Source organism: Hyaena hyaena, unplaced genomic scaffold (genome assembly GCF_003009895.1).
Source record: "Hyaena hyaena isolate Hyena2069 unplaced genomic scaffold, ASM300989v1 scaffold_1325, whole genome shotgun sequence".
NCBI lineage: Eukaryota > Metazoa > Chordata > Mammalia > Carnivora > Hyaenidae > Hyaena > Hyaena hyaena.
The window spans coordinates 223780-247870 of record NW_024081960.1 but is presented as its reverse complement, the minus strand read 5'-3'; the positions used below and the strand labels follow the sequence as shown (position 1 = coordinate 247870).

Genomic DNA, 24091 nt, shown 5'->3' with positions numbered 1-24091 from the left:
TGCTACGTGGGTGACGCAGGAAACTAGAAACACGAGTCTTGTGAATATAGACCATAGAGTTTTAAGTTAGAGTTCAAAGGCCCAGGCTTATTACCAAAGAAAATGTTTCAGAAGGAACGTTTTACATTGAGATGAAAAAATGAAACCGTTATGGAACAAAATACAAACAAAATGTAGTGGAAAAGTTACAGGAATGACAGGAGACTAGCCAGAGTGGGAACACCAGAGTAGAATATTTCAGAAGTGGAGTCTGGGTGATAAAATAAAAAACAGAAAACAACAACAACAAAACTTGCTTGGATATGATTGAAGAGGAAGAGAAGAGGGCAATGGCTTTGACAACACCAAGGAAATATGATACTAATTTGTCAGATGGTCCATTCAGTATTTGGAAGGACTTTGAAGGTCACTAATACAACTTTCTTAAACAGAAACTTAAGGTGTAACCTTCAATAAATCGGGCCAGGTAGCTGTCATCCTACCCATAAAATCGATTCGATTTTATAGAACCTCCTAGAATTCCTCTAGGAATTATTTAACTCCTATTCTCTACAGTGAGTGTAAAATAAGTCAGTGATACTTTTTACTATTTAATGACTTTTTCTGTGTAGTTTGTATTTTTTTTACTTTTTTTTCTTTCTCTTTTTTTTCTTTTCAGAAAATGGTTGAAGGGATTTGGAGAGAAGGAATTTAAGATTCCCTCTCAGTCAAATCACTTGAGTGGAACTCCGAGAGGGAGGAGAAATTGGAGTTGTAACTAAAGATCTCTTAGAGTTGACATTTAAATTACTTTTTATTGAAAAAGCATGAAACCAATCTCAATTTTCCTGCCCCAGCTACTGCTGCCAGCTCTGCTATCTTAAACTCCCAGGTTTGGCAGTTTATCAAACAGCTAAATCTCATTTTTTTAACCCTCATATGAATGTAGCCCTGGACTTAATATGGAGCCAAACATAATTCCAAATATCAACATCTAGGCCTATGAGTTTTAAATCTGTGACAAGATTACACCATTATCAGCCTCTAGGGGGAGGAAATCCAAGGCTACGGACTTCCTCGGCCTCTTTTCCCTTCTTTCTCTCTAAAACCAAATAAAGATCAAGGAAAAGCCTTTTACTTCCCATCTTCCCCAAGGAGGAAGAGTGTTGCTTATTGCCAGCTCCAATGGGCCCATTGAGCTACAATAATCTAATTAAACCTGAGTGAAAGAGATTAAAACATAAGATGCAGGGGCTCCACACACAAACCTGGAGCTTCTCCCAATATTCTGTTAGGACTAACTGTCCTTCACTCGTTGGCAGGGAGAAGTCATTGAATCTGTGAAGACAGCAAATTGAATTATGAGATGGATGACATGATTGCTTTGTTTACCACACTTGGTTCTTTCAGCCATCCTGACGCTCCGTTGGCTTATCCTTTTCCTTCCACATTTTTGGGAAGCCTAGAAGCTAGGTGATCTGATTTTGGGCCCCTGGGTTGGTGTTTGAAATAATACTTTTGTGACATGGGAATTTATAAAAACAAAGTAATAACTGCTAAAGCAAAACCAAAACCTAAAACTGCATGAAGAATAAGTGTTAACTGGATAATCATGGCTAGATTTAAAATCTCTAAAAGTTATATGGCATTCAGTTATTATATTTCTGATATATTACTCTTGTTACTATAGTAATTTCTCTTTTTCTGCCATAGACAACATTACATTGTAAAATCTGTACTCCCATTTAAACCGTGACCAACAAAATAATCACAATCCTTTGTCACTCTTATTCTAGACCACTCTGTCAGTCAGTACTCCTAGGCATTTAATTTTCTTTACCATGTTAAATAAAAAGAAAAAAACGTATAAATTGTTGCTTCTGCTGAATCCTTTCATTACTAGAACATACTCTTTCATGTTTTAAAATGAAAAAAATGTTTAAATACTTTTACTTAAAACAAGCTAAGTAGAAGAAGGTGGACATATTACAAGCCTTTCGCAGATTTCCTAAGCCAAGCACAAGTAAATTTAAAACTGTTATGCGTTGGTCTTTCTCTACAATTTAGCTTGATAGAAGGACCTTTACATTATGTCACATGCATTATGTAAGAAGCCTGACAATAGTTTTGAAAGCTGTGTCAAATAACCAGGTGTTCAGTACTCAGGTGCAAATACCGGCAACCTGGGGGAAGTTACTGAGGAACACCTTGTGTCTGACAAAGATGAAATGAAGATCCAATGGGAAGACTGATGCCAGTTAGAAATATTTTTCCTCAGGATGGTGGTCACGTGATCTTTACCACATACACTCCTGTCAGACCAAACTACCTATAGTTTCCAAACATGCTACACTTTTCCATAACTCAACGCCTTTGACCTCAGGTCATACCTCCCCAACATTACCTACACCCACTTGTCTGCTTGGTGAACTTCTCTTAAGTCTTTATAATTCAACTAAAACTCCCAGGTGGAACATTCCCTCATCTTTCTCCACGCTTCAATGACACATTGTTCATACCTACATTACAATATAGGTTTCACTGCTTATTGAAACTGCTTACTTGCTGGTTTTGTCTCCTTGAAATCAGGGACTATGGCTTCTTCATCCTGGTATACTTAGTTTCACGTACAGTGCCTGGCACTTTAGAAACACAGAAAACAATGTTTGACTGTGTTTTAATAAAGGCAGTATTTATAGCAGTGAGACCAAGAAGATAATAAGAATTCTGACAAAGGAATGTTATTTAGTGGTGTTATAAATGAAGAAACAACATTTGATTATATGTAAAGTAAAATAAATTTTACAGATGACATCCACCTTAGCATAAGAAATGTCAGTATATTCAGAATTGATAGCAAAATGAGTAGGCATCTTCTGATGTAAAATTAAGAAACGTTAGACAAAGAGGAGGTAGGAAGTGAATGTAAGGAAGGTAAGTCAAGTACTTAGAATAAAAAGACCATTACAATTAGTCAGATGGATGTTTCTGGTAACATCTTAGGGGAGAAATAAGATCCAATAGAGATATCAAAGACTGTATAGCATGATGGAGAATGTTCCATTAAAATTCCTAAAATAGTAAATGAAGCAAATATAAAACAATTAAAACACTGAGTTTAAAGTTAACTACAACAACACCATAAGAACACAGATAACAGTAGGATAATTACTAAAGTGAATAATCAGATAATTCCGAGTAGAATGAAGAGAGAGAATGAACTGTTAAAAAAAGGAAAAGAATAGTTGATTTATTGAAGAGATTTACAGCAAAAGCCAAAGTAGAAGGTAATGATGACCTAGGTATGTCTGAGAAACAGGAACACAAAACGAAACAAAAACTACAATGAGGACACAGTGGTGTTTGGAAGGACAGTAGGGGTTTGGGTTGACATTCAAAATCTGTTGAAATAAGTGAAGCCTTTCATTTTCATAGATCTTCAACTCTTCTTCTATGGTGCTAGCACCAATGAAAATGGATATTTAACTTTTAATGAAATAGAGAGTCTTGTAGGAGAGGAGACACCAGAACAAGAGCAACTGGAACTGTTTGATGCTGACAATGACAAGATGTTTTCCTATCTTGAACTTATAAGAGCGTTTGGACTGACGGGCAAGGGCCTCAGGCTGAAACATCAGTGAAGGTCAGGAAATAGGTAGCCATAAATCATGTTCTATCTTACAGCCCAAAACTAACAAGCAACCCACAGCTTACAATTTTTAGTTTACAGCTGGAATCCAAAAACAAAGACTATAAGAAAAACTCAAAAGTAAACACACACACACACACACACACACGGCATCCCATGCCACCATACACAATGATAAATAGAGTAACAGATCATTGAATTTAACTGGGTGAATACAGGTTATGTCTTCTGAAGATTAAAGAAAAACATTAGGATTTTAGGATGGCATTCTTAAGACTAAACCTTTATTTTTTTAAGTTTATTTATTTACTTTGACAGAGACAAAGCAAGTGTGGGAGGGACAAAGAGAGAGGTTGACACAGAATCCCAAGCCCGCTCTGAAGGGGTTGAACCCACAAAACCATGAGATCATGACCTGAGTGGAAACTAAGAGTTGAATGCTTAACCGAATGAGCCACCCAGGTGCCCCATGACTGAAACTTTAAAGCCTAAAGAGTATAAAGTGGTGATGTAGACAAAAACTAGAAGGAAACCATTCATTTAATAGAATAAAAAGTTAAAGCAACAGAGATGGCATTAAATTGTGAGAATCTAAAACATCTTTTAAAATTGTACTATTTCCCCCATCTGCTTCTTTTCTATTTAATTTTCAAAGAATCTGTCATGTAAAGAATTTGAAAACATTTACCATAAATATCTTGGAGTAGTGTCTTTACCAGCGATGTGAGGAATAGTAGACAGAAATATAGATGGCTATGGAGAAGAGGTGTCTGAGAAACTGAAAATTCTGATGTAGAAAATAAGGGAACTTTTTTTTAGCACTTAGTTCTTTTGAAAAAATACTAGAGCTGACATCTGAAACTGGTAGATTAATAGAACACACTTGGCCATAAAATTGAAATTCCATGTAATCAATGCTAAATTTAATCTATTTACTTTTATTTATTTACTTATTTATTTAATGTTTATTTATTCTTGAGTGAGAGAGAGAGAGAAAGAGTGGCAGAGAGAGAGGGAGACAGAGAAACCTAAACAGGCTCTGCACTGTCAGTGCAGAGCCCAATAAGAGGCTTGAACTCACGAACTGTGAGATCATCACCTGAGCCAAAACCAAGAGTCAGATGCTTAACTGACTGAGCCATCCTGGTGCCCCACATCTATTTACCTTTAAAATTGAAGACTAAAAATTCAGATTGCTGTCATTTCCCTCTTTTTTGAGACAATAAAGAAAAGCCAGCATAGAGATGTTTTGCACCTTTCCATCTTGAAGTGTGTAAACTCATGAGCTGACTCTACCTACTCCCCCAGCGGTAAAGCTACATTCTCAGGGGTCCTATCTGCTTCTGTTGGAAGCTGCACTGCTACAACATCTACAACATAATAAGGCCCGCATGGCTGGAGACACCTGGATATTGCCAAAGTCTTGCATTTACCAAATCCCATAGGCCTCTCTGGGTTCTTTCTATATTTGCCCTTTCAAGGTCTTTGCTTGATTTTGCTCCTTCCTACCTTCTCTCTGGTGAGATAGATGGATGGATAGATAGAGAGATAGATGATAGATAGATAGATAGATAGATAGATAGATAGATAAAATTTTTAAGAAGATGGATTACCATTCCAAAATATCAATTGCATGGTTGGAGGACCCATCTGTCCAATTCAGATGAGCCTCTCTCTGGAATATCGCTGAAATACACCAAGTGCATAAAAATACATTGTGAAAAGCAGAAGAGGCATTCTGGGTAGTTTTCTATGTGAAACTGCTGCCTCCTCCCCAGGTCATCCTTGCTTTGCTACTCACACTTTTTTGTTTACTGCTACATAGAAGGTGAATCGGCTGCAATCTAGGTTGAGATGTTTTTGAATGCCCACCATGGAGCAGTCCTAGACCTTTCTTTGGCTCTACCAGACAGCTGGATACAGTTCCAGCATCTTCTGTTAATATCAGAGATAGCAGCAATACTAAGTAAGTGAGCATCAAGAAAATCAGAGATAAAAATGCATCCCGGTGCACCCTTTTAGGAGCACTAATAGTGAACAGAAAAGGCAGGCTTCCACTGGAGAAAGATAAGTTCTCTCTTTGTACACATCAGTTGTATAAGAATTGTGACTAATCAGGGGGGGTTAAGCAGGGGTATGCATGACTTGACAGTTTAGAGATCACTGAGCTATGCCACAAACCAGATCATGGGGTTTCACAGCCAAAGGGCCAGGTAGTGCCTGAGGGGGTGCAGTGCCCCTTCAGCCACAGCCTTCCTCCCCACACCTGTAAAGAGGCCCCATCTGTTATTCATTGTTTTTGATGGACCTTAGCCAAAAAGGCATTCAACTAGAGCAGACAAAAGAGATTTTAATACAGCTGGATATTTTGTCAAGTTAGCCTTTGTAATATGGGATCCTTGAACTTCCAATTGTGTTTCCATAGTCTGTTAAAACACAAAAGTATCATTAATTTGTTAGCAAACTCTATGCACCATGCACCTGCAAATGGTAAGGCAGCTTAAAAACCACTCAACAGTGGAAAACCCAGGAGAGGAAATGAAAAGCTTGGAGGTTAGTAGGTGGGGGAGACTAGGACAGGGAGAAAAGGAGGGTGTATAGTACATAGTATGAAATCTGGAACTAGAGGTTGATGTACTCAAAGTTAATTGTGTTTTCGGGATGCCTGGGTTGTTCAGTTGGTTAAGCATTTGCTTTCGGCTCGGGTCATGATCTCATGGTTTGTGAGTTCAAGGCCCATATCAAACTCTGTCCTGACAGCTCAGAGCCTGAGGCCTGCTTTGGATTCTGTCTCCCTCTCTCTCTGTTCCTCCCCTGCTCACGCTGTGTCTCTCTCTCTCTCAGAAATAAATAAACATTAACATTTTTTTTAGTTAATTGTCTCTTCACAAACAGTAAAATCAACTTATGCTTTCTCTTGGATCTATGATATGTATCAGAGGTACCTAAATAAAGTTTTCTTGCTTTCCTCTTTTCGAGACCCCCTCAATGAGAAACTGTCATGTGTCAGCTGAATTCATAAGAGAAAATGTAATTCATAACTAGAATCTAAATGTAGCTTAAACTTCTAAATCTCAAAATATTTTTCTTCTGGAATAAATGAGAAGATGGAAGTTCCAGAAGGAAGAAGATGTTCAGATGAGTGGCTTGATTTTATAACAATTTCCCTTATTTTCACAATATTTTAGCAAGAAATGTTTTAAACTAGTTGTTAAAACTTGCTAGTTCTTTTGAACTCTGTTCGATTTCAAGGAAATTTTTGTTTCTTGAAATACACTTTAAGTCCATAATACTGCCCTTCTTAAAAAAGTACAGAAGGAATATTTGGTTTAAGTTATTTTTTTTAGAATCTAATTTCTTAAAACTTGTTTATTATAATTTATATGCTAAACTACATAAATGCACACACATGCAAAAGAAAGTATTAACATTATATATTTATATATTTTTAAAACTTTGAATACATTTGCTTTTTGTTCTATTGGCCGAGACTTAACTAATTTTGTTCACACTGGCATTTTAAAAAAATGTTTATTTATTTTGAGAGAGAGAGAGAGAGCACGTGTGTGAGTTGGGGAGGGGCAGAGACAGAGGGAGAGAAAATTCCATGCAGATTCTGTGATGTCAGCACAGAGCCTGAAGCTCATGAACCTTGAGATCATGACCTGACGTGAAATCAAGAGTCAGTCATTTAACTGATTGAGCCACCCATACACTGGCATTTTTAAGCACTCTAGAATTGTCTACTTACTCATAAGATGAACTACCTGTTATATCAGGAAAGGCAGAATCAAGATCAGAAGCAGAATTGATGATTTTCATGCTTATCACAGCCTTGGGCTTTTCTAGACACCTGGTCTCTTAACAGCCAAGTTCATTTGATTTGTAAACAAAATGCACTCAACCAGCAAAATAACACCACACATCATCATTAACATGAACTGTAACATTACCTGCAATTTACTTCATGTATTTATACCCAAAACTTCGGATTTTCTGCCAAAAGTAATACGGACTTCAGCCAAAACTTCATAAGGGTAACTAAATTAAAATTAGCATAAATTAAAAAATTTCTTTCAAACACTAGTTATTTGACATTCTAATGTGGTGTTGTGATAAGTAAAAGAGTAACAAATCCTTCAATAGCAAAATTATGTTTATATCTAAAATATCAATAGCAAGTTATTCTTGGTTGCACCATCGTAATTTTACTTATTTTTGACCTAAATGGAAAATTGATCTTAATACTAGGACTAAGGACCCACAGCTTAGTAGAAATTACCTTTTAAAAGTGTGGATACTGTATTAAATTCAAGCTCATTCTGCCTCTTTAATAAGAAATGATCACTTACTTTACAAAATAGATTACTAAAAGAGTAAAAACTAATTGTAGATAGAAACCAACATAACAATAAATATTTTTAGTAGTATAAAATCCAGTGAGAACCTCAGGTTTTAATTGTTAATTGTTAATAAATGAAAATGCTTTATAATACCTGAGGTAGTTAATATTGGTGTTAGACTTCTTTGAGTAAATTTGCACGACAATTGTTTTATTTGAGTAACAATTTCACATGTAGTTCTTATTTCAGTCAACTTGAATTATATATTGCTCTATGGAAAAAAATCTGCTGGTTTTGTTATATTAAAGTAAGCATATTATCAATAATCTTGTGGACTATGTGAATTCATTCTTAAATTATATCTTATTTACACAAAAGTAAGAAATGTCAATAGTATAATTATTGTGTGCCTTTTAGTTTCTGTATTTTGAAAAACAAAAGCAACCAGGCCATTCTTCCCCTAACCCCAGCTTAACAACCCAAACACCCAGTGTTAGGGAACTTGAAACATTTTGCAGAATTTGTAGAAAAGTAATGATAGGAATATTTTAATTGCGTGGATTTCTAAGGCATTTATAACTAAAATTCATTAGAAAAATGTTTTTGCTGACTTCTACAAATTTCACTAATATTTTTAGATGAAACATTTATCTTTTTTTAAAAAATATTTTTATTTATTTCTAGGAGAGAGAGAGAGCGTGAGCAGGGGAGGGTCAGAGAGAGAGGGAGTCACAGACTGAAACAGGCTCCAGGCTCTGAGCTGGCAGTCAGCAGAGACCGACGTGAGGCTTGAACCCACGAACCGCGAGATCATGACCTAAGCGAAAGTCAGACGCTTAACCGACTAAGCCACCTAGGCGCCCCGAAACACGTATCTTTAAACGTTGGCTATAAGTATCCTTTCAGAAATAAGGAGGATAAAAGCTCCTTAATGCATATTTTGGGAATTTTCACTAATAGAATTAATAGAATTCTTAAACTTTTCATGTAAGATTTGAAATTTTTCTATTTCAAATTCTTGGATTAAGCCAGTTATAAATAAGCATTCTCCAGTGTGATTTTATATTTACAAACCAGATGAATTACTTAGCAGCAAAAATGAAAATGAATGAATTATATGTTCAATAATAAAAGAGATCACTGAATCATATTTGAAATAATTTTGTCACCTTGTTTTGTCTCTCATTTTTAAACCTTTTTTTTTTTCTCTCACAGTAGGGGTCCCTCAATCTTAGAAGGATTTTGGGATTTGGTGAGGAGTTGGGCTATGCAGAGAGAAGATAGGACAACAGGCAACACTAGTACCTAGGATACCACCGGGATGAATGGAAGACTCAGTAAATGGTGAATGAATGAATAACACAGGTTTTTTCCAACAACTCTCAAAAAATGAAAGTGCAATACTGTGACAGAGGTTAGTCTATCAATGTGTCCAAGACTAATAACCACCTATTTGAGTGCTCATTTTACACTGGCCATTACGCTAAATATTTTTTTTTTAATTTTTTAAGTGTTTGTTTATTTTTGAGAGAGACAGAGCATGAGCAGGGGAGGGGCAGAGAGAGAGGGAGAAACAGAATCTGAAGAAGGCTCCAGGCTCTGAGCTGTCAGCACAGAGCCCGACATAGGGCTCAAACTAACGGACCGTGAGATCATGACCTGAGCCAGAGTCATCGTCTAACTTATTGAGCCACCCAGGTGCCCCTTAAGTTTATTTATTTATTTTTGAGAGAGAAAGCAAGCTGGGGGAAGGGCAGAGAGAGAGAGAAGAGAGAGAATCCCAAGCAGGTTCTGCACTGTTGGTGCTGAACCTGATGAGGGGCCTGAACCCATGAATCCTGAGATTAAGACCTGAGCCAAAACCAAGAGTGAGATGTTTGACTGAGCCACCCAAGAGCCCCTATGCTAAGTTTTAAACACATACACATACCTACACACACAATGTGTTTAAAACATTTAGTATAGTGGCCACTACAGAGTGAGTGTGTGTGTGTATTCATGATAAATCCATGAGGCAATTAAGAAATAAGAAATGCCACAAATAAGAAATGCCAAAGTTAAAGATTAGTAAATGCTGGAGTTAGCCTTCAAAGTCATAACCGTCAGACAACCAGAATTTGAGTTCAATATACAAGTCTCTGCAAAAAAGAAAGTTATAAGGGTGTTCCGGATTAAGCAATTAATGCCATGGGAGTTGATTATAACCAACCACAAAACAAGTCTGTAGCGAGCGTGGAGTTCAATGTGAGTTATTCAGTGCTGCCACAGTACCCCGCACCTACACTTGCAATAGCTCTCAGCACTTTACATTATAAAACTTATGTGTCCATATCTCCCACTAGATCATTAGCATCTTGAGAGATTGAACTTCTCACTTGTAAATTCCCCTGGTATTTGGTATATTGTCTGGTGTATGATCGGCATCCACTGAATGTTGAATGAATGCCACTCTGCCATGGTAGTTCCTAAATTCTAGCGAATAGATATATATTCTTTCTTTAATTCACCACAGTTGTGTATTTCAGAGAAGATACTTACCATTTATAAATATTAATAGCCTACAAAATGTTTTCACAATAAAGTGAACTTTTTTTAATGTTTTATTTATTTCTGAGAGAGAGAGACAGTGTGAGCAGGAGAGGGTCAGAGAGAGAGGGAGACACAGAATCTGAAACAGGCTACAGGCTCTGAGCTGGCTGTCAGCACAGAGCCCGACATGGGGCTCGAACCCACAAACCGTGAGATCATGACCTGAGCCGAAGTCAGACGCTTAACCGACTGAGCCACTCAGGCGCCCCTAAAGTGAACTTCTTTCTTTTTAATTTCAGTGCATGTTTATGCCCCCTAATGCCTATTTACAATGTCTAATATGCCCAATTACAGTGCAGCTGGAAAAAGGACTCAGAGGCAGGCTATCAGAATCTCTCAGACCTTTCAAGCACAAATGTTCTTGTAGTCTTGGCAGAAGCAGGAAATGCATGGGGGGGAAACCCAGAATGCTACATCTTGACTTTGTAGTGTCTCATCCCTACCTACTTAGCAGAGAAGGAGGCGGGCAGGGACAGATCTCAGATCACAGTGTAGGTTTTTGGAAGGGCAGTCCTCTGAGGATCCAGTGTGGTGGATTCCAGCTCAGTTGGAGAAGAGTGCTGTATATCATAATCTGGGGGGGAGGGGTGTCAATATGCTGTTACGTAATGTTCAGAATTGATTCTTTGAGGACAGTACCAACAAACCTAAGCCAATGAACACCAGACAAGGCCTTACCAGAAAACAATCAATGTAGTACTTGGGAATCTGAGACTAGGTCCTTGTATTATTATACAATGTTCCTATGTTCTCAAGAAAGAATCTTTAGCTTGCTTCACCTTCAATCATAAACCACTGTTTTCACCCAAACGTTAACTCCCTCCAATCCTGGGCATCCAAATTCTGCCTCTATGTCTATGTGGAGGGATATTAAAAGTTATGGCTCTGGAGGAAAAATGGGTCAATGTCTCATTTGCATTTGATATAATGATGACAAGCTATGAAAATATTTGCAGAGGCTCTTTTTAAAAAACAAATGAATAAATACCTTCTTGAAAACTTTACTTTATTAGAGAATCTAGTCCAAATGTGGAAAATTTAAAATCACTCTATTTACCAAAACTGGCTAACAATAAGCTTCCTAGAAAAAAAAAAAAACCCAAGAGTGATCAGTAAATACCTACACTTAACATTTTTAATTCTGGGATAATTTTAAGATCCATGTTGATGTACTTATAAGGTAAATCCCTCTGTTTAATAATAATAAAAATATTCCCACAGGTAACATACTGTTTTTTACACGCATATACACATATAAAAGTTGGGAGACATGTCTTAAAAACATGTTTATAATGGATATACATAATATTGTGAAATAAAATCTGAATAAAAATTTTATTCCAACAACATTTATCTATTTTTAAATCATGTTTATTAAGTTTTTTTCACAGTGGAGATTAATTTTTGCTTAATCATCCAGTGAGTGCCTACTGTCAACTTCATCCAATTCCAAAAAAGTAAAATCAACTCATTCATACACTCTAAGCCTGTTACCATCCCACCATTCATTGCCTGTGTCTTTTTTCCTTTTTAACGGCAACATAATGATAAGATTGTGAAAAGGTATAACTAATAGGCTTCTATGTATAATACCATTTCTTCAAGTATTCAGAGAGCAGTACGTTTGTCTGCATTGTACATTATAAAACTACTTGTGACATTATTTCTAAGTATAGGAGAGTGGCTCCTGGTGGGAGTGTAATGAAGTTGTATGTCATAGTGTATGACAAGGATTTACAGCATTCTAGAATTTTCACAACTCTTCCCATGTTAGTGAATGTCATTAGGTAAATGTATATTTCTACTCTCAGCTGTCAGACATGGGATTTCAAACTACGAATAAATAAAGCATACACTCAACATGTAGTGCAAATGCTAAGTAAACAGAATGACATGGAATAAACTCATAGTTGCCAACTAGTGAATGGTTCAGCCTGGAGGTCCTGATTTTATGTGTGTGACTTGCATCCCTCTTCTCGAATGAATACTGTCACTGCTCCATGTCAGCCACAATGACTGGAAAACACTACTGAGGTGGGGGTGGGGGTGGGGGACGGCAGGTAGTGGTGGTGAAGAAGTGAAGAAAGAAATAGAAACTTATTTTCATAAACAAGCGATACAATTTCTCTGTCACTTCCACATAATATGTAAAGTTTGATTTGTTAACGAAACCTCAAACTTCTCATACAAAGTAGGTACCTATATGGAGAACTGTAAATGTTCCATTTAATTAACTGTTGGCACCTATGTAATATAGATTGTGTGGCCCAGACAACAAAAGGGATGAAGAAGACGGTTTTTTAAAATTAAAACTTTGGAAATCTTAACACCTGAACATTCAAAAAGTACATTATAAAAAAGCCATCAGTTACAAAAACATTCAAATAACGGCCCTGTATAAAGATGCCATAAAAGCAATAATCTTCAGTACTTTGAACAAAAGTCAGAGCTGTAGTGCTTTGTCTGAATTATGCATTTCACATAATGCTACTCACTAAAATGAAATAGAAAAGACTATAAAATTCTTCCAGAGACAAATTATTGGTAGGGGGAGAATAAAATTAAAATGGGACAACAAATTTATACACGTACTTAATTGCATATATGCTTCCCCCAGAGGTGCCCATGGTCTGTAAGAAAAGGAAAACAAAAACAAAATGCAAAGCATAACATAAAAAGTAACACAAACAAACAAAAGAACAAAAAAGTACAAAAAAGGTGCCATCTATCTTTTCAGTTTCTCCCACTGCATTCAGTTTTGAAGGGAAAGTGTTCTTTCATGGTAGTGTTCTGAGTTCACATATATTAAATTCTAGAAAAGAAACATTTGGATCCTGTCTTTCTATTTCATTCTTGAATGTGTTGTACCTTCAACAAATACACCAAGCAGCCAGCTAAAAATTCCCTTAATTAGGAAACACACACCCATACACACATGCACACACACAAACAAATCTTTTTAAGAGAAAAGAAACCATTCTTCAGCTGGGACACACACATATCAAGATTCAAAACTAAGGTCTGACATGGTCACTTACTTGATTTAAATAATTAAGGCTTCTAAAAGGTTCAGTGCCCAAACTCTCAGTATCAGTATTCGAATAAAATACATTTTTGCATTTTAGGTTTGTGCTTTTTACAGCCATCTTAATTCCACAGAATTCTGTTAGTAAGATCAGATAAGGGAGTGTTAGAATTGTTTACTGACATTTTACTTTTAGTAGCTGTTAGACTAAATTATAGCAGTAAAAATCCAGTGACTGAACAGGTTGGTTACTAACATGTGGGCTGTTGGCTCATTTCACCTTCTTCTCATGTTTAATATGGCCATTTCTTTTGTACTTGCCATTGAGGATTCCATTATGGTAATGTCCATTAACTGTGCTATGCTTATTTCTAAACCACAAACTTTTGATTTTTCTGTAGATAAATTTTGTCACCCAGGACAAGAAGAAGTAGAACAAGGCAGCACCAAGCAAAAGCACAAAGGCAATATCCAGTAAAAAATACTGACAGAAAGAGATTTGATGGACAGCGGCACGTAGGTGATGAGCTCCATTGTGACGAAGAATGTAATCTATCCAATAGACAGTCCGATTGACAGGGTGACCGGGTTGATCCTTGTGGATTTCTGAAAGCTTCTGCGCCCTCTGACGGTAGCTATGGAGCAGAGGGAGAACACAGAATGATCATGGAGATACAAGGTTCAATACATTTTAGACTTTCTCAGTCTAAAAATGAGGAAAATAATAAAAGCCACTTTTCCTGATTAAGCACCTGATATATGCCAAGCATTTTGTTAAGTACTTTAAACACATTGTCTTATGCTAAGATGATAAAATAAATTTGAAACAGGGAGATGAAAATCAGAGAGACTAGGCAAACTGATTAAGATTATAAAGTTGAGATTCAGATTCCAGTTTTTCTGTCTCTGAATCCAGCTCTTTTTATACTATGCCATACCTTTTGCCCACACATACTTCTTCTCTCCATATGCTTTTAAATTCTATTAACCAATGAATCTTAACCAGGAGTCTCAACCACTTATTAGAGTCTAAAAAGGAGACATGAAGAAAAACGCAGCACTTTGTCTCAATACCTTTATTTAGCAATAAAATTTAACTCTGCCTCTGATTTAAAATAACATTAAGGAATAGTATGAGGATATTACACTTATTAAACAGAGGACAAAGAGTTGAGAAACAACACTATGAAGCCATATATGACATTATATGTAGTGCATATATATGCATGTGTGTATATACGTATAATGAAAATACCCTCTTAAAATTGTCAATATTCTGAAATCAGAGTACTTATGGATACAAGAACATTGCATAGCTAGGATTTACTGCAACATGACCTACAACTATAGTGTGGCCTCTGACTAAGCCCTGTTTATATCTCAAATGAGATATATATATCTCAGAATGACGACATGTGGATAATCTACCCTTTTGCTTTTTTCTGTGAAACAAATCCAATCTCAGTAGCTCTGCAACTATCTCCCCATAACTCTGCTTTAGGGCTGCATTTTACAAACCATTCTAAAAAATCCTGAAAGACATGTATCATTTTCCATAAAAACATCATGTCTTGAAAAACCCTCGACTTTAAAAAAGAGCTACAGAACACAGACAAAGGGATCCCCAAATTCAAGCACCCCAGGTTTTAGAACATATTGCTCCAAATGCCAGAGTTGTGACCAGGACACTGGATCCTTTAAGAGGTCAGAGCACGAAGGCTGCCTCTGAGCCCACATAAGGCGGCACAGTGAACCTCAGTGCACTTGAATCAGCCTTTTATATGAAAGCTGTATCATTTTAAATGAGAATTTTTCCTATTATTGGTCGTTTCTTAGAACATGGCAATGTTTTTCCATCCAATGTTAAGCCATATCCCCCAGGTATAAATAGAAAAAGCTATTGTTCTCCAAATATTACTGCCATTTCAATGCAAGATCAATTAAATGTCATTAAAAAATGGGGAAAACTTCTTCTTTGTTTTAAAACTACACAGGTCTGGGGCGCTTGGGTGGCTTAGTCGGTTAAGCGTCTGACTTTCGCTTAGGTCATGATCTCGCGGTTCGTGGGTTCGAGCCCCGCGTCGGACTCTGTGCTGACTGCCAGCTCAGAGCCTGGAGCCTGTTTCAGATTCTGTGTCTCCCTCTCTCTCTGACCCTCCCCTGCTCGCGCTGTCTCTCTCTCTCTCTCCTAGAAATAAATAAAAATATTTAAAAAAAATAAATAAATAAAACTACACAGGTCAGCTCTCTAGACCCTTTGAGACTCAGTGGTTAACTGGGTTCATTCAAAAAATAAAAATTAAAAAAATAAAGATTCTGATTAGTTATGCACCTGTGTAAATAAATCTCTGTGTTTCTGTGATACCCAGTCCTCGGGAGCCCAGCACCAGCTGGGCAATACAAAGAGCACCAGCTTCGGAATCTGACAGTCCTGGCTCAAATATCTACTCTAATAGCTTAGTGCAACTATGGGCAAATTGCTTAAGCCTTCTGAGTTTCAAGTGCCTCATCTTTATAATGTGAATAATGAAAACAGTGATATACAGATATTACAAGTATTAAAATGAGACAAAGAACAAATAAAAATTGACACATTTTAGGGATCTGATGATTGTTCCCATCGTAATTTCTCCTTTAATTTGGCGAATCCTAGTAGAATATTATTCAAAGTCATACAGGGCTGACTATATAACACACACACACACACACACATATATGATTGCCATTTTTATTTTTAAAATTATAGAAAACATGCACAAGGATTTAGACACAGGAATCTAAAAGATATTCCTATCATTGGTTTATTGACAATTCCTTGGCAATGATCGGTTATTGACAATATGCCATGGTATATATATTTCATCTGCTCTCAAACTGAAAACTCACCTGGGATTATTGATAACTTTCACCAGTGCTTCATAGAGTTCTCCTTCAGTAACTGTCTTCCATTCTAGCAATATCCCCATGCCTTTTGCCTGGACCCGGGTCATAGTATCATAGTGGTCTCCAAAAAGTGGGATTCCCACTACAGGTACACCATGATACATAGTTTCAAAAATACTATTCAAACCACCATGGCTCAGGAAGGCTTTAATATTAGAATGCCCTAAAGAAGGATTAAAAAGAAAACAACTTAGAGTACTGTGTATTACTTTAAAAAAAGAGATTTCCAGAAATCCTGTAAAAGTCAACACTACACTAAATATATATTTTAGATATAGAATTTTTAAAGGCACAATTTCACTGATTCTTGCTTGATATCATTTAAAATGCTTCTTATATAGTGAACTGATTTCTATATATCAATTAAGAGCCATTTTTAAATTTATACATTTAAAATCTAGAGTATATTACAACTTTCCCTCAAACACAAATATCAACTGACTGGCAATATCTGTTTAAAAAGGCCAAGAATAAATAAGAAGTTAACAAAAGAAGAAATGCCAAAAATACCAGGGTGCGACCCCCTTCTACTATAAAGAGGCATCTACTTCTGGATCCCCAGGCATTATCTTAAAGTAAAACATATTTTGTAAAAAATAACATTAAAATGTGGTGCTAGATTCCTAAAGTCCAGGCAGAGTTTATGTGCTTATCCAAGGAGGAACACTGCACATTTACAAAGTATTTACAACATTCAAGTCATGTCAGCTTCTGTGCTTCACAAGTTTAGGGTCCAATTTCACAGTTTAGGTATATAAACAAGTAGGGACTGACACATATAAAATTAGTTGTAAGAGATGGAACATCATGTAACATCTAGTTGTCAAGGGGATAAAAGAAGATAATTTATCAAAATTAATGAGGTATTTCAAAACCCAGATCTCCTCGTGAGCAGCCAATATTTCGTAAAAGGTACTGAGACCCTTGTACAAGTGTAGGACAAAGAAACACTGCACTTAGGAAATGCATGCTATGGCCAGAAAGGAATTACAGCTTGCAGAAACATAAGTCTTCTAAATATACACACACTAGGTACAAAATGGTGTGTAGAGCCTTGGTCTCAATGGGGTGTATGAACTCTCCCACCCAGCGTCTAGCAGGGTTACTCATTGTCACCTCTGCCTACAAGTGGCTTCTCAACTCAGCCCACCTAATGCCTGCTCAGTGCATTCCAAACTTTTTTTTTTTTTTTTAGCAGCAAAACCTTTTCTGTGAACAAAACCTTTGCTGTGAACAAGCCCAGCAGTGAAAAATAAGACATGCAGGGGTGTGGAGCGTAGGGGATAGTCTGGAATAACAAAGGGGAAAGATAATGGTTGGGTTCCTTCTTCTCATCCTGGAAGAATCTTCTGGTCATTGTTAGAAGCCAACAGTGGACCCATAGAGTCATGCCTAATGATAAAAAGGACACTAATCTTGGCAAGGACAGAGAACTCAGATTCTGAGGGACACAGAAGAGCTATGAACTTGAGGAGGGTCACTGGGTGTGCACCAGTGAGAAGCTACACCTTGCTGCATAGCCTCTCAGAAAAACCATGCTAACAGTTTAGATGTTCCCAGAGAGAAGCATCCCACCGTTGCACTGAAACATCTAATAGTCCAGGTTATCTTATTTAAATTTCCTGCTTCCTCCTACCTTCTATGGAATCTGAAGTCATAATAGTAAAGGCATAAAAAAAAAAGAAAACAAAATACAAATATTAAGAAAGGTAAATTGCCCTGTTTCTTATCCAATTTCATTTACAGAGTAACATATATGAAGAACTAGATGAAAAGGAATTATATATAAAAAGAAAATTCCTCACTGTTTTTTAGTTACAAAATTCAATTTGCTGGGTTTTAGGATGCTCATTTTAGCTTCTAAAAAATACTTTTCAAAAGTCTATTTTTAAGAACATAATTTAAAATTTTAAAGCCACTTACATAATCTGTTAGATTTTAGTACTGTTGAACAAATGATGTCAATATTGCCAAATCAATAACATTTTTATTCTTTCCTTAATATCTTAAAGGATAATACAGCATCATGTTTTCTTAGAAATTAATGAAATTACTTTATGGTTTTATCATCAATGCTTACTGAACACAATAAAAGGAGTCAAATTTTTAAAATCAAATATCTTAAAACAAATGCATATAACTGTTATTTTAATTTTTAGTTAAGGATCATAATTTAAATAAGTAAATAAATAAATAATGTTTCAAAAATGTCTGATGACTTAAGGGGAAATCTGAACAGATGAAACAGATAAGATAAATTAACTGTTTTCTTGACCTTCTTCTTCTCTTTAGTTTCAAACAAACGAATAATTTTGAATTTCATTTGTTAATTTGTTGGGTAATAAGATATATCTGTAATAAAAGTATAACACAAATCTATATTTTCACTGTTTTAATTTTACTACCTTTAGCTGATTAGTCTAATCAGGTATAACTTTATTCACTGCTAGTTTATATACCTTATCAAATAATTTTCCAGAAAATTAAAACTGGTGGCTGGTCTAAAAACCTTAATTTATAGGCCCAAATGATTATACTTTACAAATTATTTTCCGATAAAGAAAGACTTAACTTGTTGATTTGAAATCTAACATGAGATCCTCGGTAATCTAGTGACTCTATCATAAACTACACACATATTGTATAAACTGTTCAAATATAAAAATCACATTTACTTAATTAAAATCTAAAAGCCAAGTAAGTAACCACATGTCACTGACTTACCAAGCAAGTCATTTTGCGGTAACCATTCTATGAGCTTAGTGTTGTTTCCTAGATTCTTTGGTTTGGTTCCAGAAAACCTAAAACATACATCAGATGATGAATCTTTCAAAAATCAAATTTCACTCCTGGTATTGACTCTGTGCTTATTAAATTATTATATTTAAAATAAATGTTAAATGATCTTTTGTTGATATCTTAAGAAGGAAGATGCTTCCTTTAGTAACCATGCTTTAGTAACGACAAAATTTTGATTAAGTTTCTTTTCCACATTTTCATTTCAAGAGAAATTAAAAAACACTTTGCTTATACTGAGATCTACTTTCCTTCAGCTCTTCTCACCCCATCACAGAGAAGGGGATGGGAGGTGGGAAACACATAAATAAACCTGGGCTAGAAAGTCACTCTCCATGAGAACCCAGAAAGAGAAACATGAAAAAGCCAGGAGGGTCACCACTAAGCAGTCGATGGCTCCAGTCTTTGACACGTGGAGCCTAAGGGAAGGTGTGAGAATTGAAAGAAAACAGGAAGTACTAGTCTCCAGCTTGGCCCCAGTGATAGGAGCTCTCTGGGGCAAAGTTTATAATTAAGTTGTTCTGTGCCTTGATCTATGAAAGATAAACCATGAACACAGTAACAACTGAGAAAATGGCAGGAGTCTGAACTGAGCAGATAAAGCAGAAGGGTGCTTTCTGGGTTAAGCCTAATAAAGAAAATGCAATAGATCTGGCATCCAAAGGAAAAAGTCCTAAACAGTTGGAATAATATATGTATCCATTTCACAGCTCAGCCAAGAAAAGTGGGAGCTAAATCTTACACAGTTATGAAAAGGAAAAACCCGTATTACTCAGACCCTATGTGTAACGGCAGCTTGAGACCTGGGGGCTGTGTTCACTCCTGTATCCCCGGAGCCCAGCGGCAGTGGCAGGTACTAAATAAATACGTGGCAAATAGTGTTCATGTCTGATTTTTACATGGTGGGCTGACACAGACACTTATTGGCAGTGCCTCCCACAGGAAGTGAGGGAAATCTATGCATCTGTTTTAACCAGCATTAACTGGTAAGCTATTGTGCTTTTAAGGCCTGGATTTTTTTAAAAAAAATTTTTTTTTTTTATGGGGCGCCTGGGTGGCTTAGTCGGTTAAGTGTCCGACTTTCGCTTAGGTCATGATCTCGCGGTTCATGGGTTCGAGCCCCGCGTCGGGCTCTGTGCTGACTGCCAGCTCAGTTTTATTTATTTCTAGGAGAGAGAGAGAGAGACAGCGTGAGCAGGGGAGGGTCAGAGAGAGAGGGAGTCACAGACTCTGAAACAGGCTCCAGGCTCTGAGCTGGCAGTCAGCACAGAGCCCCACGCGGGGCTCGAACCCACGAACCGCGAGATCATGACCTAAGCGAAAGTCGGACGCTTAACCGACTAAGCCACCCAGGCGCCCCGGCCTGGATTTTTTTTTTTTTTTAATAAAAGAAAGAAAAAGCGTTTCCAAAGGCCAAAAAGTTTCATGAAATATTTCACCTATTTATTCATTCACTTATCATTTCAACACTGATTTGCAGGTATGTAGAAGATACATAGAAATGCATGTAATTTTAACTATTTTTTTCAAATGACAGTAACAGAAGGGTAAATAAGGATGTAAAGCTGAGGGTTACATAAAAAATGCATCTGACACAAAGATAAGTCGTTCTGCATCATGTTTTCTTTTTTCTTAAAGATTTTTTAATATTTTTAAATTTATTTTGAGAGAGACAGAGAGATGAAGAGTGAGTGAGGGAGGGGCAGAGAGATGGGGAAAGAGATTTCCAAGCAGGCTCCACGCTGTCAGCACTGAGCCCGATGTGGGGCGCGCTCTCACAAACTGTGAGATCATGACCTGACCCAAAATCGAGTCGGACACAGTAACCCCCGATCCACCCAGGCACCCCTGCATCAATACACTAAGAAACAAAAATGAAAAGTCAGGGGCTCCTGCTAATCTTGTAGGGAACCAATGTGCTGTGCTTTATAAGGCCCTGCAAACTAAGTGAAGGGATAACAAAATTCCACAGTGAAGAAACAATTGGTATTACCTTACCTCCAAATCACTTTTTGGGGCAATCTCCCCAGAGCTCCAGCCAGTTTGTTAGCAATGTCCTCTGAGAGATACTTGACACCAGCTCCGAAAGATACCAGGACAAAGCCATGTTCATTAGCACCATTTACCCACCTTTGGAGATCCTATAAATCAAAATGCAGCAGTTAATTTTCTGAAAGGCCAATATAGCTCCTAACCAGCATCATCAACAGCCCAGTTTTTAAAAAGCCTTCAGGTAATTTTCTTAATTAAGAAGTAGAGGATACAAAACTTTCCTTTAAATAACTGCTTTTGTTGAAGATATTTCATCTGACAACGCTAACAGAAATAAGAAGGGCAGATAGTTAATTTGATAAGACAAACAACAACAAAAAATCAGTAGCTAATGGCCTCAGTCAAAAAATTAAAAACTCATGTTTAAAACATGGCCAGGGATAAATCTACATGAGGATACAAGTGAAAGATGTGGATTGGACATATAACAAAAACATTAATGACCTCCCCACCCAGGAAGATTTTATTTTAGGAATGGGCTAACCTCGGGGCGCCTGGGTGGCTCAGTTGGTTAAGCATCCGACTTTGGCTCAGGTCATTATCTCACAGTTTGTGAGTTTGAGCCCTGCGTCCGGCTCTGTGCTGACAGCTCAGAGCCTGGAGCTTGCTTCAGATTCTGTGTCTCCCTCTCTCTCTGCCTCTCTCCCACTCATGCTCTCTCTCTCTCAAAGATAAATAAACATTAAAAATTTTAAGAAAAAACTTGTTTTTATGGTAAGCTATCCCTTTGAATAAGTCTTTGTCAAAGACATTGAGCATCACTTTCCCATATGAAACTAATAGAGCCACAGCACTGTGAGGAACATATAATTCCACTGTAAGGAAAACAAATGTGCTGTCCATACACAACACCTCTGCCATAATATAGGCATGATGACAGGCCAGACCCACTTTGTATTCGTAATGTGCGGAGTGAGCCATCACGGTACCATCTCACAGACGCTGCAGGTCTCTATTCAGGATGAATGAATTATACAGTGTCACCCATGCCCTTTGCATTTCACACCTGGCATACCCTGATTTGTGGCTGTGAGTTAACTGCAAGGTAAGAAGTATCATCACAATGACATTACCATGCAGCTGAAAGCAAAGTATTTATATGGAACATCATGCCCCTATATGTCTTCCTTTCTTTTGTTTCCTCCCCCCCCTTTTTTAAATCACTTAATGAGATCTGTATTAACAGCTCTGTTGTACTCATTCTTAACAGGCAAGAGGGGGCCACATTTCATGCCCAAAGTGACTTAGTGAATAGTGTCCCAGATAACTGGAAAGAAGACTGAAGGGGATACACCCTCCTAGCTCCTGAGCAAAACAAATGGTAACTACTAAAGTTTTCAATTGACATTCCATCCCATTTACCAGGAACAGCACATATGCTGAAAATATAAGTCTTATCATGTGCTGAAAATATAACAGTGTTATCTGTGGATTCAAAGTAAGAAACAGGAGCAAACTGATTTAAAATTTTCATTTTAGATCCAGTCTTAAGCCTGATGTACTTAAATACTAATGCTGCACAGTAGAATGACTTGAAACCGTGTTTTATCCCATGTTTATTTATATGGCTCCTCTTCAAGCACTTTATCATCTACTACGCAATTCTCTACAGATTAAAATTTCAGGGTCAATGCCATTTAAAAAAATAAAGCTTACATTCAGATATACTAAGCCTTACAGTACTAATGTTATTTAAATTTTGTTTCCCAAGGACTTAAAAGGTCTTTGAATTTCAACAGATTCTGTGCAATAAATATTTCAGTTATTTGTTCTGTTCTATATGATATAAAATAAAACCCATTAATCTATTTTCCTTTTTTAACTATACTCATTAAGCATTTACAATACATTTACAATTCAAGTATTTAACTTTTATTGATATGAAAGGGAGTAGGGAAAATGTTACTCATTAGAGTTCCCTGCAGGAAAAGCAGTTAGTATTATTTTTTTTTAATATTTTTATTTATTTTTAGGAGAGAGAGACAGTATGAGCAGGGGAGGGTCAGAGAGAGAGGGAGACAGACTCTGAAATAGGCTCCAGGCTCTGAGCTGGCAGTCAGCACAGAGCCCGACGCGGGGCTCGAACCCACGAACCGCGAGATCATGACCTAAGCGAAAGTCAGACGCCTAACCGACTAAGCCACCCAGGCGCCCCATTAGTTAGTATTATTAAAAGATAATACTCCACTTGGCTTAGAATGAGGGCTCCAGGTGACTTCCAAACTGCTATTTCTGGGGCCTGAAGGAAAAGGGGAAGTGAAAGGTCAGAGGTCAAAAAACTGTGAGCCTGACACTGGGCTCCTGGACATAACCAGCCCCCCACCTTGATCTCCCATCTTCAGCCTAAATTCACAAAACATTTGGTGTGACTGATGTTTTGGGGAACCTGAACATAAAACGTGCTCACAAACCATCAGCTGAGGTTTGAGTTTGGCTCATGAGGGTGATGTTCTGGCTGCATGAAGAGCTGAAGGAGCCAGAGGCTGCAGAGATCCCGAATTTGCTGAGCTCATGGTGAAGACTTCAAAACTAGACCTTCATGAAAGATATGCCTGCTCTCCAAGGGCTGGGAATCCCCAAGTGTCTATATACAGTATTTTCTGGCATTTAAGACCCCATCAATTATAAAGTGCAAATAGATTTAACAACAACTCTTTTAAAAAATAATAATCTTTACAATCAATGTGTTCAATGTAAAAAAAAAAAAAAAAAAAA

The 24091-nt window shown here is 37.0% G+C and overlaps 1 protein-coding gene across 1 annotated transcript in view; it reads right to left on the bottom strand.

Annotated features, from left to right (window-relative positions):
- Positions 1 to 11584: 11584 nt before the first annotated feature.
- The window catches only part of UGT8 (UDP glycosyltransferase 8), an 86790-nt gene continuing 74283 nt past the window's right edge, over positions 11585 to 24091 (bottom strand). The window contains exons 3-6 of the mRNA XM_039223351.1: positions 21323 to 21465; positions 19253 to 19329; positions 16472 to 16691; positions 11585 to 14220 (exon numbers count right to left, since the gene is read on the bottom strand). Coding sequence (XP_039079282.1) covers positions 13857 to 14220; positions 16472 to 16691; positions 19253 to 19329; positions 21323 to 21465 — 804 coding nt within the window. The 3' untranslated portion in view covers positions 11585 to 13856. The remainder of the gene's footprint in view (positions 14221 to 16471; positions 16692 to 19252; positions 19330 to 21322; positions 21466 to 24091) is intronic.